At 37.1% G+C, this 19,126-nt stretch overlaps 2 protein-coding genes across 6 annotated transcripts in view; one reads left to right on the top strand and one right to left on the bottom strand.

Annotated features, from left to right (window-relative positions):
• The window catches only part of LOC107273035 (tetraspanin-18), a 41,728-nt gene extending 30,914 nt beyond the window's left edge, over positions 1-10,814 (top strand). For 2 of the 4 annotated variants that reach the window (XM_015750828.2, XM_025090359.1), the window contains exons 4-9: positions 5,056-5,184; positions 5,354-5,428; positions 5,526-5,633; positions 5,731-5,895; positions 6,237-6,378; positions 7,405-10,814. In XM_015750828.2, the coding sequence (XP_015606314.1) occupies positions 5,056-5,184; positions 5,354-5,428; positions 5,526-5,633; positions 5,731-5,895; positions 6,237-6,378; positions 7,405-7,439 (654 nt within the window). In that variant the 3' untranslated portion in view covers positions 7,440-10,814. Of the gene's footprint in view, positions 1-5,055; positions 5,185-5,353; positions 5,429-5,525; positions 5,634-5,730; positions 5,896-6,236; positions 6,379-6,505 lie in introns of all 4 variants that reach the window. The other 2 variants (XM_015750830.2, XM_015750827.2) reach the window with 2 other exon arrangements.
• On the bottom strand, positions 10,785-18,897 carry LOC107273032 (mediator of RNA polymerase II transcription subunit 14). 2 transcript variants are annotated; one of them, XM_015750822.2, is made up of 24 exons: positions 18,786-18,897; positions 18,139-18,370; positions 17,930-18,062; positions 17,681-17,854; positions 17,495-17,620; positions 17,234-17,413; positions 16,948-17,141; positions 16,758-16,875; positions 16,346-16,692; positions 16,120-16,279; positions 15,843-16,050; positions 15,233-15,441; positions 14,896-15,142; positions 14,677-14,820; positions 14,457-14,600; positions 14,209-14,381; positions 13,929-14,123; positions 13,602-13,853; positions 13,266-13,509; positions 12,829-13,184; positions 12,586-12,744; positions 12,250-12,519; positions 11,908-12,171; positions 10,785-11,791 (listed from the first exon to the last, which is right to left on the bottom strand). In XM_015750822.2, the coding sequence occupies exons 2-24, from the start codon at positions 18,285-18,287 to the stop codon at positions 11,627-11,629; spliced, it is 4,611 nt and encodes a 1,536-aa protein (XP_015606308.1). In that variant the 5' UTR covers positions 18,288-18,370; positions 18,786-18,897; the 3' UTR covers positions 10,785-11,626. The 2 variants fall into 2 exon arrangements, with proteins under 2 accessions (XP_015606308.1, XP_015606309.1); XM_015750823.2 differs by having other exon boundaries at positions 15,233-15,408.
• Between the last annotated feature and the right edge of the window lie 229 nt (positions 18,898-19,126).

The following is a 19,126-nucleotide window of genomic DNA, read 5'->3' as shown; positions in this document are numbered from 1 at the left end:
ACATTCAACCACAGATTTCATAAAAACAAATTAAATGAAAAATATATATTTTGAAGAAAAATTTACTTTGATTTTTGGTTTGAACTAAATGTGTAACTGATTGTAAGCGTGCAAATGAGGAGGAAATGTTCTTTCCTCATGGTAATCTTTTGTTGTCACGTCTATGATTATCACGGTAGGAAGCTTACGAAATTCCTATTCCAGGTGTTCCGCTTCGTAGTTTCTTGTATCTAGGTGTCGGGCGTGGAAGTTCAGGGTGTCCAGGTGTTCCGCTTCGTAGTTTCTTGTATCTAGGTGTCGGGCGTGGAAGTTCAGGGTGTCCAGGTGTTCCGCTTCGTAGTTTCTTGTATCTAGGTGTCGGGCGTGGAAGTTCAGGGTGTCCAGGTGTTCCGCTTCGTAGTTTCTTGTATCTAGGTGTCGGGCGTGGAAGTTCAGGGTGTCCAGGTGTTCCGCTTCGTAGTTTCTTGTATCTAGGTGTCGGGCGTGGAAGTTCAGGGTGTCCAGGTGTTCCGCTTCGTAGTTTCTTGTATCTAGGTGTCGGGCGTGGAAGTTCAGGGTGTCCAGGTGTTCCGCTTCGTAGTTTCTTGTATCTAGGTGTCGGGCGTGGAAGTTCAGGGTGTCCAGGTGTTCCGCTTCGTAGTTTCTTGTATCTAGGTGTCGGGCGTGGAAGTTCAGGGTGTCCAGGTGTTCCGCTTCGTAGTTTCTTGTATCTAGGTGTCGGGCGTGGAAGTCCAGGGCGTCCAGGTGTTCTGCTCCGTAGTTTTTTCCATCTAGGTGTTAAATGTGAAAGTTCAGAGTGTTCAGGTGTTCCTCTCCGTAGTTTCTTGTATTTAGATATCGGATATCCAGGGTGTTCAGGTGTTACGCTTCGTAGTTTCTTGTACCTAGGTGTTAGATGTGGAAGTTCAGAGTGTTCAAGTGTCCCTCTGCATAGTTTTCTGTGTTTAGGTTTCCTGTTCTGAACCGATCGGCACCAAGATCTATACAATTGCTGTACATGCTGTACAATCCGTGCATTTCTTGATATAAATTTGGTACAAAACCAGTACCAATTTTCTATAGAAAGCATGTTAACAATAACTCGTCAAAAATAATCACGGTAAACGCTTAATAACAAACATACAGCATTAGAATACTATGTGCACGTGCAAAGTAAGTACTTTGGAATTCCTGGCACGGACATGCCAAGTAGTACTCGATAAGGAATCACCTACAGTTTTATTAATTATTAAATCACCATTAAATCGTAATTAAATACGGGAAGCAGTAGTAACATAAAAAAGTAGCGAAAACGTTATAGGAAATATTGAAAATATAATTAAAATGATGGGCCAGTGCTAGATCATATAATAGGAAAACATGTAGTGACTTATGTACTTGGCCTCAATAATATGATATCAATACTTTTTGTTAGAGGAATTCACAGCAATCCTGTACTTGGCGTAGTTTTTTACACGTAAGTGTTTTTTGGGGGATCTATTTTTTAGCTTCGAATCGAGCTCATGGATTTTTTCCACGGGGTCAAAGTTCACTCTGTTCGTGTAGATGTATGTATATAGCCATCTAAGCTTTTTGGCATCATGATTGAAATTCAGAAAACGCCTGTTTAGAAATACCAACCAACCCTGCTTAGAAATATTCTTATATTACGTTCAAGGGTTAATTCGACGACTGATTTTTCCGGTATGAACTTTGACCCGTAGAAATATGTATCACCGACCACGGGATGTTTCGAAAGAACGACCGGTACATGTGTATGATGTAATTATTGGTACTTCGCTGCTGATTAGATGATTGGCTCGTCACATTATCTCGATGCGTGGGATGTTTCTAGTACTCGTGCACCGAAGACGCTCCTGACCAATGACAAATATTTTCTCGTACATTCAACCTCAAGACTTTTCATCAGGCCCAATTGGAAGGAATCATCAAACTCGATGACTCCTCCTTGCGCATACAAATACAATTGGAACTGCAATGATTGTTCGTGACAATTTTTTTTATTTTTACTGTACACTCGCCACGAGAAAGTTTTACTTGGATGGAGAAAAGAAAAAATGTTTAAATTAAAGGCAGAAAGCGTTGGGGTTATGTAAAATTTGGTAATGGACATTCTCGTAACTGGTTTAACGCGCATGCGCGTCTCGTTCATTGTTTGACTTATCATCGTCATCGTCGCTCTTGAGTAATGAAAATCGCATGTGTGTTTCACCGTGGCAGCACAAATGAAAAGAGGTGTACGTACACTCGGATACAGAAAGTTATGAGAGCGTAGATCCCATTTATCTTTTTGTCACTGAATTTCAATCACGAAAGGGATTCGTGAGATCGGGACGAAATTCAGTGACCTGAAGTCACGTGAAATCACAATGCGATACCTTCACGCTTATCACGCGTACAAATCTTAATAATTTCAGACGGGTGATCCGTGAGCACGCGCCTTTTTAAAAAATTACATCTGTTTCCTTGAAAGGTATCGTTTTCTCTTTTATGCCCGCATACAATATTTCCGTACAATTCAATAGCTATTGACACGAATACTAAAATCATTTATGTACTTTTATTAATTAGTCATATAGTACTCGACTGTTTGACAAGAATAAATTCCTAATTCCAGGAATAACAAGTGTCACATTACCGAACCTCGTGACCGCTTCTATATGTATTTCTGACTAATTTTCAGCAATTTGCTGCTCCCTGTACGTCGCTTCGTGACGTATTCCCAGAGACGCCAGTCTCTGGTTTTGGTAATTTAGACCAATTGTTAATGGCGTCCAGTCGCGTTACGTCGTTGCAGTTATTGCCTGCATTAATTCAGGACGTTCGGCAGAGAGGAGGCCTGTCGCTACAGTATATACATATATTCCGTGAATTTTTTAAAGGGGCCATCTTCCTATGACTTATAACGTAAAAGAGTCCCCCAAACGGGATCGACCGTAAGTTCATCGTAAAAACACACCGAAATATTATCAACGGATATTCCATTAGCATCGTCATAAATTCTATCCCATTTCCTACCCTGGAGCCTTAATCTCATTAATAGTCAACGTTATCACGATGTTATTAATAGTCGAGGCGTCAAAATGGACATGAAAAAAAATGTCACTCGTGAAACCTCGCAGCCTTATTAAAGACCTTCGTTAATTATAATTGATTAGGGATAATTAATTATTTTCGCCAGCACGTTAATTGCTCGATAAAATTGCAGCATAGTGAAGGCAGCGTGGCGTAACGTAGAAAGTAAAAGTACTTTCATTCGTCATTTTTCCATACTTATGTATTACTATATCTGTATATATTATATATATATATATGTATATATACCTACGAAAATCGTATACTTTCCTACGATTAAAATTACAAAGAGTTTTTACGAGCCGATAAAGCTTTACGGTCCAGTCAAGAGAATTCAGATAATAGTTTCGTACAATCGGTGTCTACGACTCCAAAACAACTTGCCAGGGTAATCTCAGGGTACTGTGATATACAATTAACTATCCGGGAAAGTTCAGTGAAAACAGTGAAAGCCTATTTTTTCCCTTATCGTCGGACATAAAAGTTAATCCTCATTATAATCATAAAGGACATATAGCCAAGTAACACGCATGTAATTTTGTCACATGGGACACGCGTAACACGCAGCCACGCATATTGCTGGTACTCACGTATGCACCACGTGGGTTGAGTCAGGGGGCAAAGGAGGGTAGTCAAAGAAATCGATTTCACGTTGTCTCCGACAACGCAGAATATTAAAATGACGTATACAAAAATTTTCATACGACCCCGTGCATAAGGTTGCTTTGTGTTCTTGAAAAGTATGAAAATTACGTAAGACTAATATTCGTTCGATCTTTTACATGATTTTTATTTTTCCTATTTTTATAAGCATAAATTGATTTTTCATGGTCATTTTGTCAAGCGACTGTACCGATGCTCAATAATTTGAGGTTACCGTTCACTCTCGACTTCAACAATGCAACGATTCTGGCTGCTATCGAGCCGTACGTTAATGACGTAGCTTTGTAACTGACACACCTGTTTTTAGGGCGGGGAGAGGACACGTGGATCTCGCTATCCTGCTTACGTAAGCCTCAGGTTAAGGATAACGGTACTATACGGATTGCGCAAATCCTCGTGTTTACTATGCTCGAGACAGTACGTTGCTCCGGGCTAAATAGTCTTTGGAGAAACTGTCAGAGTATCCAGAGAGACGGAGACTGCGCGTGCACGACGGACACCTTGTTAATTTATTTTAAACGATATACGTGTCTTGTATGATCGATATGCTAATTTTAGATTAATTATTTCATGAGGACTGTTACGGATTGGTATTTTGTAAGAAGCTAGTAAAACTTTGTGAGAGTAGCTTTAAGGTTTTTGTGTTGCACGTATTCAGTTGATGGATTCAAATATTAATGGCCGTTTCCAACGTTCGCTTGGTTGACGAGTTTCTGACTTGGGTTACTACAGCATTAATAGTAATCTGTAAATCATTAGAACTGAAGGCTTTTCTAATGTCACTCTTGATGGCGGATAGTTAAACGTCTTGTGTACTGTTCTTTTTATTCTTTACTTTACTTTGATATAGGGATAGGCTGTTGGTGAGAGAGCGATAAGAGGTATCTAAAACGAGTGAAATGACCATGTTTGGATTAGGCGATAGACAACAATAGAATTTAGTTAAGTGTTTTTCTTCGTATCCTTTTAGCTGCTGACTGGTAGCCGTAAATACGTAAAACGTTATTCGCTTTCGATAGAGTCTAGGAAACCACTTTATAAGAGTCCTCCGCGTTCGCAGCTATTATGTAATTCGTTCGTGTTAAGGAGGTCCTGCAACGATGATAAACTTCGTAGCCAATTTATAAATTGGGTGGGCGTTCTCGATTCTGCCGGACCGATAGCTTTGTCAACCATGAACTCTTGGCACTGTGCATCATCATAATCTTCTTTATGCGATCTTGAGCCAGTCGGCCATCTTGGCTGGCTGTACTGCACTAACAGTTCGAATCTGACTTATCACGTGTTAACGCAATATTTTCTTCTTTATCGTTACAGACTAAAACAGACGCCGACGTCATAAGTATGATCGCTTACATTCTGATTGTCGTCGGAGCTCTGACGTTTGTCGTCAGCTTTTTGGGATACTGTGGCGCCATGTTTGAATCACGTTGTCTGCTATGCGTCGTAAGTTCGTACTAACGAAATTTAATTTTATAAGCTTTATGTATGAAATTGATAACTTTAAGGGTATGAGAAAAATTTTTATACTCGATTCAGTCTTTTCTTTCGATTTTGTCATTCTTTTGGACTTGACTGTACGCCGTGTTAATAAATTTGTATTTTTGTTTTTTAGTACGGCATTCTTCTTCTATTGGTTTTGATACTGCAGTGCATCGTCGTCGGACTGGCATTTGGATTAAAGGGAGACGTGAGTACAATTTTCAGCGAAGTCACGCTGGTTAATTATTTGGCAAAATGTAAAATTTGTATAAGGCTTCAATTAATTATTCCATTAAAACTTACAGGCGGAGAAGGAGACTCAGAATTTTTTAAAGTCCACCATTAAGCATTACGCTGCTTCCGAGGATCGGACCGAGACCGTGACTCTTGCTTGGGATGGAATTATGACTCAGGTATTAATTTTCTATAAATGTATGATAATACCCGTAATATTAATATCTCCAATATTCAAGTGTACTGTTTAAAATAAATTTGATTTCTCGATTTTAGCTTCACTGTTGCGGGGTTGATAATTATGAAGACTTTCGGGACAGTGCCAATTGGGCGGGAACTGGCAAGCGGGTTCCAGAAGCTTGTTGCATAATGGAAAACGGCCTGCTGAAAGATTCAAATTGCCCGCTAAGTCCAACAATGGCGAATTCCTATTATCAGACGGTAAGACAAAAGAGTCAACGATAAAATACTCCTTTCTTCAGATTCCTTGATTGGCTGTAATCCTTTCACAGATTTTTTCTTCTGATATATACTCGTGACGCGGAACTACCTCCTAGCGAATGAACCTATAGAAATAAATTGGATTAATTGTTCCTCTCTTTTTTATTCATCCACTTTGGTTTCTTTTTTATGTCACTTTCACTTATTACTTCCTACGGCTTTCTCGTTAGTCGCTTTATTTCCCCCTTCAAACTGTGAAAAGTCAACCAGTCATTAAAGGTCGTCAATGACTCATTGCCTTGTGAACTAGAAATTCATTTACTTTTTTTTTTCCTATACAGGGATGCTATAAGGCAATAATTACCACTATCGAAGAAAATGTTGCCATTGTCATTGGAGTTGCTGCTGGCCTGGTATTCGTGGAGCTGCTTGTCATCGTCCTTGCTCTTTACTTGGCCTGTTGCTACTGGCGCCCACAACATGGTAGGCTCGGTGTTAAAGTCAGTTTTTAAATTATGTTTGTCGCGTGTGCACCGCGTGCTACTCATTGACAGAGTGAATTTACTCAAAAATTCTTAACGGTAAACGTGGCATATTTAACCCTTTGCAGTTTATCGATGCGTAGAGCTACCTATCAAGGAGTAAACGTCAATTGGATCGGAAATGGTTTTAATCGGCAATACATTATCGAGGAGCACTCCTTTTACCCGGATTCTGTATATACCTTGTTCTCCGGAATCTACCCGGAAGCACAGATCATAATCGCACTATTGAAAAGCGTTCGTCAAAGACTTCTACTACTCTTTCATGGAAGTAAAGCAATAATCGAGTCACGCGTGCATGCTAATCTTGGTAAATTCGCGTCGATTGATGGCTTTTTTCTTTTTCTTTTCTTTTATATGATCATTTAGCTTGTACGACATCGAATGTCCGAGTCCGTCTCCGTCCTCGACCTTAGAAAACATTGAGACAGTCATGATAACCTGGTTACTACGATAATCTCAGTTATTAATTATCTATCAGCTTGTTTTATTAATAATCTTATCATTCCGTGATCCTGTTACAAGACCAACAGATCATTCGTAACCACGTCGCATCTTGATTTAATTTGACCAAAATAGTAATCAATTAAACTGTAAATATTCAAAACCAAAAAGTCAATGGACACTTGCTACAAAAGCATACAGAAAATCCATACTAGCTCCACCATACGTCTATTACTAGGAAAAGTAACTTGGTCCGTGCCCTGTAAGATTAATTTCTTGTTGACTCAATCTCCACAATGCTTTTACTCTGACGATGGTGTGCCATAAACAATATTTACTTATTTGTAGACAATAGTGAGAAGTATTTTTGAAACTCCGTTATATTCTTTTCCAACGATCAAACTTGTATTTGTGCTTTCACGTTTAGCTCTTCGGAGTGAATTTTTCATTTATTTTCACTCTCAGTTCAGCTATTGTCTCTTCTCTTCTAATAACGCATTATTGATACAAGGCATTTCTTTAGCTTGCGTAGATGTTTCGTCGAGGCAAGCCTGGTGAAATGGTGGTGAAGTGATCGCGAAGTGGGGATGATGGTTTGGTCGGGTTTGGTTTCAAGTAAGAATTATGATGAAGGTCAAGGTGATCAAATTGACGATGATCGACCTCAGATGCGCGTCACCTGGTATATCGGCTCTTATAAATCTTCAGATTTATTCTTCTAATGCGTCCATCAAGGACTAACAGCAAAGCATGGTAGCTTTGCTCTATAATTTGCATGCCCAATACCATTACTAATTGTCTACAATTAAGCTTCCCAGTTGTCACCTAACTTGTAAGCCAATTACTGTGTATATTAATGCCCTTAACATATTAGCACAAATTATCCATGTGATTGCCAAAAAAAAATGCGTTCACAAAATTGTGCCAATGTTCAAGACTGATATTTCGGAGTAAAAAACTTTTGTGTGATACACAATCATGAAAACATAGATTATGGAAACTTCCTCGATTGTCATTGATAAATATATAAATTTCAATTCATCTTGACACAATGCAGTCAATGAGAAACTCGTTGCCTAGTACTTGACAGTTTATCTCATTAATTATAAGCCTTTACACAAATTGCCATTAGGCTACTATTTATGTACCATTAAGTACGCTGAGACCACCGGGTATGATCATGCTAATAAATTTCTATGAACGTTCAGAACGAAACGTGATAAAAAAATCCTTGTTCAAGTAATGTACGTGGTCATTATTTTTTTTACATAAACATAAGCAAGGATAATGAGACATCGTACGTCCCTGGTACCAGACAATGAAGTATCTCTTATACAACGTATACTGTCAATCCGGTTTAATTGCTTAGAGAACACTAGTGCCAGTCAATTTAACATACTCGATGAGTATAATTTTACAATCCAGAAATCATTAGCTAATTGAATAGCGTTCTAGTCTCAGTGAAAACGCACAGAAATTAAAATAATTGTTTCTCCATCATGGCGCGGGTAGCCCGTGGGGGTAAAAAGGATATTTGATAATGTGAAAAAAAAAAAGGATTGACGCAAGGGATAACACAATTAATTGTAAGTTCGGATAATTTGTGCTAATGTCTGGTAACAATACGATTTAATATCTAATATCGGCGCTTACGTGGAATTTCATGTACAATTTAGAGGGATACTCCATTTATGTATCTCCTATGTATTATATGCGTTGCACGTGGGCGGGCAGAATGTAGTCTTATCGTTCTAGCTATTATTCATTCGTATTCGTTGTTCATGCCGCACAGTTTAGACATTTTCGTTCCAGTGTTAACTTGTTGGTGCTGCTGCTGACGAGGCGTCATTAAGAGCATGGATCTGTTGAGTAGTGCCTCGTAGCATTCGCACTTTGTGACCTACTAGATGGTGGCCCCTGTGCCTTGCTTGCTTGAAACAATAGCCTACTAGACCAAAAGTGTTGGCCCGACTGGCCAGACAAAAATAAAGCTGACACAACAAGTCGTCATCCCTTTTGATATTGTTTATCAAAACGAACGGACGATCCGGACGCCATTTTCCTGCTGGAAAATGTCGACAGATTTTTCGTATCACGTTGGATCGATCGCGCCAATTGGCTTCTCTCCGTACTGTAATTTTAATGGACGATCTGCTCTTCAATTTCTTTGACTTTGAGGTTAGGAAAGAAAGTTTTTTTCTCGGAGCGACAATGATTTATCGATGGATACGATTTCTTTCGTTTTTCGTTATAATAACGGAGATACGTTTGGTTGGACACTTTGCTGTGTATTTTTTTTCTATTTCGTTAATTTTTCTTCTTTTTTTTTTGTTTGTTATATTTCCTCGGTCAAGATAGCCGTACTCTATCGATATCGTTAATGATATTTATTAGACCTGAATATTTGGTTAAAAAATAATTCCTTTTTTTTTACAATACTATTGTTATCGTTAGTACGTATCGCTTTTTTCCGTACATTTCGAATAGTTCAATTTGAGAATTGCCGTTTAATGAAATTCGAAAAATCTTTTTTTTTCATCTTGTAACATAGGAACTTGCAATAGACACTAGACGTTAATTACTCTTTTTCTTTTTCTCTTTGCACGAAAATGCACTATATAAATATTGTATTTCTTTCTACTCATTCTCACAATATTCGTCTAGTACATTTGAATTTTTGTAAAGGATTTTTATATTGCAATTTTTATTTTCTACGTAAAACGTATACGTATCCATTTTCAGGATGAACAAGTAAAACAAATTTCTCATACCCGCTGTATACGAGGGACAAAAAAAAGGTAAAAAATCGAATCGAATGGTTGCAATATAAAAAGACCTTATTTTTTTTTGCAATAGCTGCCTGAACAATGTAATTGGCGATAAAAACGTTCTAGGCGGCGGATCATATAAATTCCAAAATATTGTTCCAATTAAAAATTCTATATACAGATATTATTAGACTTACCATACAAAGCAGCCATGTGAAATAAAGAAAAGATCCGAAAAAGTAATTGATCCTAATCAACAATATATATCGATCCTACTGTGGTTATCCTGTGTCTGGAAAAGGATACACGATTATCCACCGATCAGAACTTAACCTGAAAATTTTGTCCAAGTAATATACATACAACAGTGCACGTAGAAGAGAACATGATGGATCATGGCTTGGCATTTACATTCATAGATATATTCCTTTGTAGATTTTGTAAATCAAATATATAAATCGTGTCAATTAGATCATTAATGATCCAAGTGGTAACGATCGCTATCATCATACTCAAAGTCTTCACGTTACTACTCCACGTTTAATGTCGCATGATGAATTAATTAGGGGCATGCCAATTAATTGAAATATATGAATAAGTGCATAATGGCATATGCATATAATACATAACATCATTCACGTTTATTAAAAATCTGCGACACAGTTGGTTAACGTCGTCGGAGAAGATGATGAAGATTTAATACACGAAGAGTCAAAAAGAAAACGGAATCCAGAACAAAACAACTAATTCGATGCATGTGTTTGATATTACTTTAATTTATTGTAAAGTGTCAGAGTCGTAGATTGTAAATGAATTTTTTACAAATATATTTTCTTTGATCCAACGATCAAAAGTCCTTTGCAAGTTGTCCTTTGAATGTCCACGCGTGGACATTCAAAGATCGACAGGTATATATATTCATTAACGAAATATATTCACATTTTTATACAGAGACTGATACCTGACCTAAAAATGTATATATTTGACACATGATAATCGATATATGATTATATTACGATTGATTAACTATTAATATCTTATTATTATAATTATACATTAATGATAACATTATAGTATCATTGATTTGTTAAGGTTATTCAATGTTTTTGTAAAAACTGTACACACACACGCAGAATTAAAATAAAAATTTTATATTATTCTTAAACTTGACAAGCCGAATGTGTACAATTGCTTTATAGAAATCCCGTTGATTAATTGATAACTTTGTATTTACAAGTAATATACTTTAATTGATTATACAGAGCATTGCTGATATTCATTATACTGAGTGATCTGTTTGTACGATTTTTACTTGAATTTTGTTTCATTCATATCGCAAGTCAAACCAAAAATTCACTTTTAATGTTGTTTAGCAAAAATGTTTTTCTCAATATATTCTACGTCCTTGACTGTTGATATAGTGTATGAATTCTGAATTCCAATGTACATTACTCATTATTAAATTCCCTTAGTCAACCACGAGAAACGTTATTCTATCATTGTACAACGGAAAAAATTCCTGTTCGTACATTTACACTTTAAACAAATGTATTTTTATGATTTCACTAGAAATAAAATATTGTTAATCGTCAAGCTCATTGCTCATACAAAAGACATATTTTTATAAATAATATCAACAATCTTATAACAGATCTATCTATACACTGTGTATTGAATATAATTGTCTTGGAGGCCATTGACAATATATCACTGCATTTGCTACTCTTAATTACAAACAGAATGGTCAGAGACAAAAGATAATATTTAACGCACGATTGAAAATCACATTAATTAAAACTCTCCCAGATGTTCCCGATCGAATTGTCAGTTGTCAATTGTCAATGTTTTAGCTCGAGCTCTAAGAGACATGATTGACTTAGTCTATTCTTATTTTTTTAAATTAATGAAATAGGTTTAATTGAGCCAAGCCGGCTGACTGTTCGGTATACAAAGGGGATTGGGAGAGTAAAGCAAGTCTTATTGAGGTGGTCCGCCCATCATGCCCATTGGTGGCATACCCTGGATACCATAAGGTCCTTGTGGCGGACCCTGACCTCCAGCCATTGGAGAATGCATTTGCATGGCTGGACTCTGAATTTGTTGCGTTGGCGTAACTTGACCACCGGCTGGAGATGCTACCACCTGTTGGTCAAAAAAATGTTTCATTTGATATCTGTCATGCCTTTTATCTCTTAAGCTTGAATTAATGTATTGGATATAGAGGTCGAAAGAATTTTCAATACAGTATTTTAATTTACCTGATTTATCACTGGTGGCTCCGACGGCAGAGTTAGATTGGCTAGCAAATCTCTGACAGCAGGGAACAAAGAACATTCTGAAGGATTAGCACCGTAGTCTGCAAATCTCTTTAATTGTAAAGATGCTGCAGCTGTTGCTGATGCTGGACCCGGATCTCTTTTCTCAGCAAGCTGTGTGAGGTTTGAATTGACGTCGTATACTAAGGGTAGAACTAGTGACGGAGCTTCACCCTGATAGGGTACTCCAATTCTTGTAATTTGTAACTGAAAGAACAACAATATTTAGAAGGAATTCTATAAATGTTAGAAGTAAAGGGTTGAAAATGGAATAAAATTACTCACAAAGAATAGAATCTTATTTCTGCATACTAAAACTGCAGCCATTCCTGTTGGTACAATTGGTGTGGCTGATGGAGGAATTCGCAAACACCATTGTACTGACCATTTCAGTTGTTGTTGTTGTACTAAGCCGGGAACAAGTTCCAGCTTCATTATTTGCACGAAATCTTTTAACACATTGAACGGCACATTGAGCATCCTGCCAAAGCCTGACAAAGTATTTGGTTTGTATGGTGGCGCTGCTGCTCGTGTGTCGAAGAATTTTTCAATGATCTGTAGAAAAAATTCAGTTGTTTGTACGAAATGAATTTCCTAGATTTTTTATAATTGTATAACTACCTGTAATTCCTCCAGGGTCCATTGATCTTTATGTTCAGGAAGTGGTTGAACTTTGATGTGAAGAGATTGCAAATGCTGTGGATTCAATCCTACTCTGCATTGCAAAGTTTCCACTTTGAAATGTACAACACCAGGTTCTGTACTATTGATAGCTGTTAGCTGTAGCAAAAAGTTTACTTTATAGAAGAGTTGTGTATTTTTAAGATTAGTAATAAAACTTAGTTGTTCCAGCTTTGAACTTACGCATTCGTCCGATTGAATAAATCGTTGTAACTGTCGCCGCATGTAAACGCAGCCTAAGAATCTCTCTAGTGGAGAAATATCTGGTCCAGGTAAACCCGAAGGATGAGGCGAGGGAGAGCATAATAAATCCAAAGCTTCATGAGTGAGCAAAGTAGGAACAGCACCAGCCCAGGATCGTTGCGGAAGTACTCTGGATATGTGACTTCCGGCTTTGTGATCAGAAGCTTGAGGACTATGAAGAGCGTGTCCTGGTCTTGCTGGAGAAGGCCGCGGAACACTGGGAGATCCCGGCCAATTTGATGCAGCTGGAGAAGCCATACTTTGAGAAGAAGGAAATGGACTTCCGTCGATGTGACCTAATAACAGTATGAAATTTCACATCTTGAAAGTAAATTCCTTTGCATTACCTAATTATGTATTATACTTGAAATACTTACCAGTTTGCATGAAAGAACTTGCAGGCGAGTGGCCTACTTGATTGTTACAAGGTCCTGGGGATGACGTTGGCATGAGTCCTGCAGGACTAGGAACATGCATGGGATTCAAAGGACTATTTGCTACGAGGCCTGATCCTGGAGAAGGGTGAGGTATCATATTAGGCGTGTTTGGTGGCAAGGAAGGTGGTGAAGCCAAATTAAATGAAGTGGCGGGACTGCTTCCAAAACTCTGATGCTGTCCAGCCTGGAATTAAAAATACATTTAATTTTTTGAATATCTATGTCTATACAATTCCAAATATAACAAATTCTTAATGAACTCTGTTTAATCGCCACCTGTGAGATATTTGTGGTGTGCGGACTTGCAGGGGTGTGTGGATTAGATGGAGGCGTTAATGGCGGATGAAACCTAAGACCATCTCTTTGCTGAGCAGGAGATTGAGGACCTCCTCTGTGATGACTTAGAAAACCAACACTGCCACCTCCTCCATCACTGTCCATTGTTACTGGAGATGGTGGATTGTCATCTTCTGATTGAGATCTTCTTCGGAAAACTGCACTTTCGTCAACGTATTTTGACAGAAAAGCCTGTATAATTATGATTCTCGTATGTCAACATTGCTTAATCGTTTATTTAAAGACACGAAATTACTAAAAACTAACCTTCAGTCCTTGGGTTGGTGTAAATTCGTCTACAACGTTACTTCTATCAAACCGACTGTAAGCTCCATCACGTAAACTTACTAGTCCAAGTCCCCTAAGTCGTAATTCCAAACAGTACATTCCCTGATACGCTAATCTCACTAATGTTACACACTGTGGCATTATGGTAAACGTCTGAACAGGAACTTGCGGCCTCTATAATGCAAATGGATTATTAGACACTTTTTATTTTTATAAAATTAAGAACCTGTAGCTTTAAATTCAATAGTAAGTGACTTACGGAATTGTGAACGCCGAGCTGTGGTATAGTTGGTAACTTGCTGATAGATGTTAGAGGCTGTAAGGTTTCGCTAAGTATGTGAATAATTTGAGCCAAATTTCTATGGCGATTTAAATGAGCTTCGAGCTGTTCTTTTACTAAGGAATGAGCATTTACTGTAGTATTTGTGGGACCTGTATGGAAGAAATTTATATATTGTAATTATAGCGTATAATTAGTTTGTTAAGAAAACAACCGATTTTACTTACTTTTACCAAAAACAAGTTTAAATGCCTTGTCGTTTGTACTCCACTGAACAGTTACTGTAGCTCCTCTATTTGGACCGTAAGCAAATACCAATTTACTATAGCTGAAAGACTTAATAGTAACCATATTCCTCAAATTATATTTCTCTGAAATATTATAAAAAAATATAATTAATTCATTGCAAGAAATTAATACACTTATAAGTAATTAGGTACAACATACCCATTTTGAAGTATTCAGCCAAATCTTGTACAATTGAATATACATGAACAATTTGTGCCCAATCATTTAATAATGAGTCTACTGTACGTGATACAGTGTCAGCCGTTCCCATTTCATATTGGAAATACACTGGCCTCCGTAAACCTAAAATAAAAATTCTGTATAATGACTGTCATTAAGCAAACATAACTTTGGTGTACAATTAAAATAAAATCTTACCTTGTTCCTTAGGATGAGTACTGCTAACAGGACTGCCATAAAAGACAAATTCAGCCATCCAAGTTTTAGCCATGCCTTTACCCTGCACTCTAATGGAAACACTAAGAAGTCTTTTAAGCAGTGCTTGCCAAGTACTACTCGATGCAATACTTGATGACGGTGCAGGTAATTGTACAAGTTTCAGTACCAACGCAGTAGCATTGGCTTCTACCTGAAGTCCTTGGTGTGCTATGTCTCTTCTGGTAAGCTAAAGTTGATACAAGTTTAATAAATAATAAATTTCATTCAACAATACTCAAAGAACTGTTGAATCAAATAAATACACAAGTACTCTTACTTCCTGTGCTAACGTAACAAAAGGTATACGTTCATCACAAAGTGCCACAACGTGAGCTAATTCTGGGATGAAATATGCAGGATGCTTCAATCTTCTATTCTGTGGTGTTCCTGCAGCATCAGTTCTTCCCCCAGCACCAGTACTTCGGCGCTTGTTGTTACCCTTCTCGACCACTTCTGTAATGCACCCCCCATCTTGATCATTATTCCCTAAAAAATCCACCTGTTAATCCCCCTAAATATAGCAAGACACCATACCAGATCCACGCATGGTGGTGCCAGATGTTAAGGATTAGTGCAAACATTGCGTTTGTCTCTAGTAACTGGCAGTCTGTTAATTGTTAACGAGCGTATATACAAGCACTTGCATAGGAGTTTGTACAGTCATATGTATACCTATATGTATTATTGTTAACTGTAGTATAATTAACTAAGATTACTCTAATTATTATTAACTAATTCCAATTACCTACGTATAGCACCTAAGAGGACAGTACATGTTGTTGCTCAAGGTTGTACTAAGATAAAAGCAGGCACGAACTTTCTCTACAATACTATTGCTTGTCGCTGTGTCCACCATTGTTATACTATAAATATTGCTACTGACTCACCACTGTCGACGCTCGTGAATGGTCCATGTGTGATAACAAAAGTGTCGAATTCAATAAGACTCTGGACCTTTAGATACATTTTCGGAATTTCTGTTTCTATGCTATCATCATGAGGATCATCCTCAATGGAACTATGCTTGACGACTGCTAAATAAAATGAGCATTCAATCTCGCACTGGGATGATTCTTTCTCTTTGAATGCGACGATCTAGAACAATTCATTCATATAATTTTATATGCAAGCGACTTCCAGTTTTAAAAATGTTTATGGTCTCACTAATATAACTGTGGGATGTCTATGCAATTGCACGAACATCCGGTGTCTGCTGATTTTAGACATTGGATGATCTGGATGATGCAGTAAAGGTAAACGTTCATGAGGTGTAGCTGGTAGATGCTGTAAGGTCTTCTCGCATCGTCTTTGAGTTATCCAAAATCTGTTGGATGTCATTACGATTTAAGTAACCATATTAGACTGCTAATTAAACTTATTCCATACTAACCTCAATTCTGATATAAGAGTAGGGAGACGAGAATGATCTCCGTTTAAGGCGGTTGTCAATTCTGGTACAAGTGGTGCGTCATATTGCGGTACATGACACTGTAACATGCCTGTATGCGTGTCTACAGTAACCAGAAGGAGTTCAGCTCGCAAGCAAGGCTGAAGAATTGGGACCGACAAAATTGCCGGTGAACCAGCAAGAGTACATTCGACATCCTTTAACATTGCCTGCAGTTCCTGTTTTAATTCCGAAAGTCTACTTCTTGTTCTAACGTAAATAGTATGAACCAGCAAACACTCCATTGATAGCTGATCTGATCTTATGGCTCTGTCTGCTATCTCACTTTCCTACATTGAATGATGTTACGATAAGCCATTTTTATTTCACTTTCAGATTTAAAATTGATACTCACTTTACTACCTAGTGAAGGTACGTGTACTACCGCAAGTGGTCTAGCAGGATCATGTTGATCAACTTGAACAGTCAATCTGTATCCAAGTTCGGATCTAGGATCTTTACTTGTTAATTCTCTGAAAGATTATGCAGAGTTCACTTGTGTTCCATAGTTGTGTATTAATATGAATAAAATAGAAAATTCTTACCTCCAATATGATATAGACAAACATTTTCCTGGCACATATTCATCAACGTGTATGTGATCGTCTAGTCTGTCACGAATTAATCTTAACGTTTGCGAGTATAACACTTCCAGTTGTAGGGATTGACAAAAATAGTGTAGAATGTGGTAAACTTCTGAAAGAGGATTTGTACTTTCTGCCAATCTCGATTGTACGACCTTTATTCGTGAAAGAGTATTTTATATTAATTTTTTGATTCTTCATCTATGATAGATTCTATAATTGAACGAAAGTATTGTATAAAGCTTACTTGGTGTACGTATCTGGTTTGCAATGGATGCACCAATGCTTTCCCGTCTCCTGTTTCACGATCAGAAACAAGAATTTCTAATTCTAGTAATCGCCAGGGAACTGCAGGACCATCACCCATTACAGTGAGGGAGACTGAAAACTCTTGTTCTACGAGAAATGTAACTCTTCCAGCCTCGATCTGTGAAATGAAACATTATGTATGCCAATGATGTTTGTAAAAATTGATAGAAAAGGTTTATGTGGTTAACAATTGTTTTACCTTCAAGTTACGCATCTGTGGTAATAAGTTTCCGGTCACCAAACGATGCTGAATCACTTGATTAAGCCGTTGCAACGTAGTTCTTTTTTCTGCTGGTGTTATAGGATCGGGAGGAACTATCCTTTCCTGAGGGAGACAATTTAGTTGCATTTTTTTTTTAAATCCAAGGACAATGAATAAACCTACCCTGATACAGGCTGGCAAGCGACTGTAAGTTCCAGTTGTAAGAACTTCCACAGCAGCAGGTATGTGAAAATTAGGCAATCTAGCATGTACAAGGGTTTCACGAGCCATTCTAGCTAACATATCTGCGGTATCCACAAATAGTAGAGATTGCTTATCTAGAAATGCCATAATATGCTACAAAGGAAAAAAGAATATAAGTATTTAGTAATCTATAAATATTTTAATAAAATTATGTTAAATATAACTTACTGCAGATTTATCTACTTTTGAAGCACTATTTGCCCATTTTACTAATGCCAATAAACGCACAAACAATTGTCGCGTTCTTGCAGAAAAATTGTATATCTCAATCTTACGCTCCATATCTGTTTTGCGTGGCAGGCTAAATTAGAGAAAGGCATAATAGATCGTATAGCAATTTATCATTTCATTAAGATAACATTTTAAATTATACATACAGCTCAGCAAGTACAGTAAGTTCATGGTAAGTTCTCTGTATAATAAAGTCTATTAGCATCCCCAGAGAAATAGAACCACCACGATTCCCCTCCTGTGGTATATTATTCGCCACAGGAGTTTGGTGTCCCTCTAATGGTACTGGAGCCATTATAACTGACCAGTTATCCTTTAATTACAGGGTACACTCTTCTTAAAGTATCGGAATGTTATATCGCCATACAATTATTATACCTATTGAACAATAGAAATATCTTATTAATCAGGGTTGGCAAAATGATACATCAATGAAAAAAGCTAGAATGTATTATTAAAACATAAATATGGTATAAACGTTTAGAAACGAAATATTACTAATCAAACTATACTCGTTGTAAGGTTATCTTTAGAAACTATAATATTGTATTTAAGTGATACACGCTGATACTAAATAACACTTTAACACAACATTATAAAGAGTATCTATTTTAAATATTAATAACTACAAAAATTCACAGAACATGTTAGAATTGATGTAGGACAAGTGTGAAAGTCGTGGTTAATAACGATCATTGAAATCAGTAATGACAGTCTAATCAAAAGATGATTACGTTAAGAAATATCAATTGTTAAAAAACATAATGTATAATTAAAAGTGTTCAATATTTACTTGATATCAATAAAACACTTTCCAGAATATCGCAACACCAATATCTAAGCGCCGAAGAAAGACGCCATTCTTATTTTCTCTTTGGTTTTCTGAATCATAAGTTCATATAAGCATAGCGCTGTAATACATTTCTCAACATCTGCCGAAATAGTAGAAAATTATGTATTTGTATGCTGGATGTTGGTATAGAAGTTTCCCTTGTAATCGATGCGTTACAATAGTATTCTGAACAACGTTCCTACAATTGCCCATAGATTACGTATTTAAGTACGCCAGAATATTACGAATTATAAATTCAAAACCTCTTCATTATTTTTTGCTACTCATCTCCCAGAATGAGG

This window comes from Cephus cinctus, unplaced genomic scaffold (genome assembly GCF_000341935.2).
Source record: "Cephus cinctus unplaced genomic scaffold, Ccin1 Ccin1_scaffold1343, whole genome shotgun sequence".
NCBI lineage: Eukaryota > Metazoa > Arthropoda > Insecta > Hymenoptera > Cephidae > Cephus > Cephus cinctus.
Note: the sequence above shows the minus strand (reverse complement) of the source record. Positions and strands in the feature narration are given on the sequence as shown.

Bases quoted from the DNA above. Each gene is read 5' to 3' on its own strand.
- LOC107273032 (XM_015750822.2), bottom strand. From the start codon at position 18,287: ATGGCTCCAGTACCATTAGAGGGACACCAAACTCCTGTGGCGAATAAT. The intron at 14,821-14,895 runs GTAAGATTTTAT...TTTTTATTTTAG, and splicing joins TACTCATCCTAAGGAACAAG to GTTTACGGAGGCCAGTGTAT. The intron at 12,745-12,828 runs GTAAGTTCAAAG...TTTTTGCTACAG, and splicing joins TTATTCAATCGGACGAATGC to CTAACAGCTATCAATAGTAC.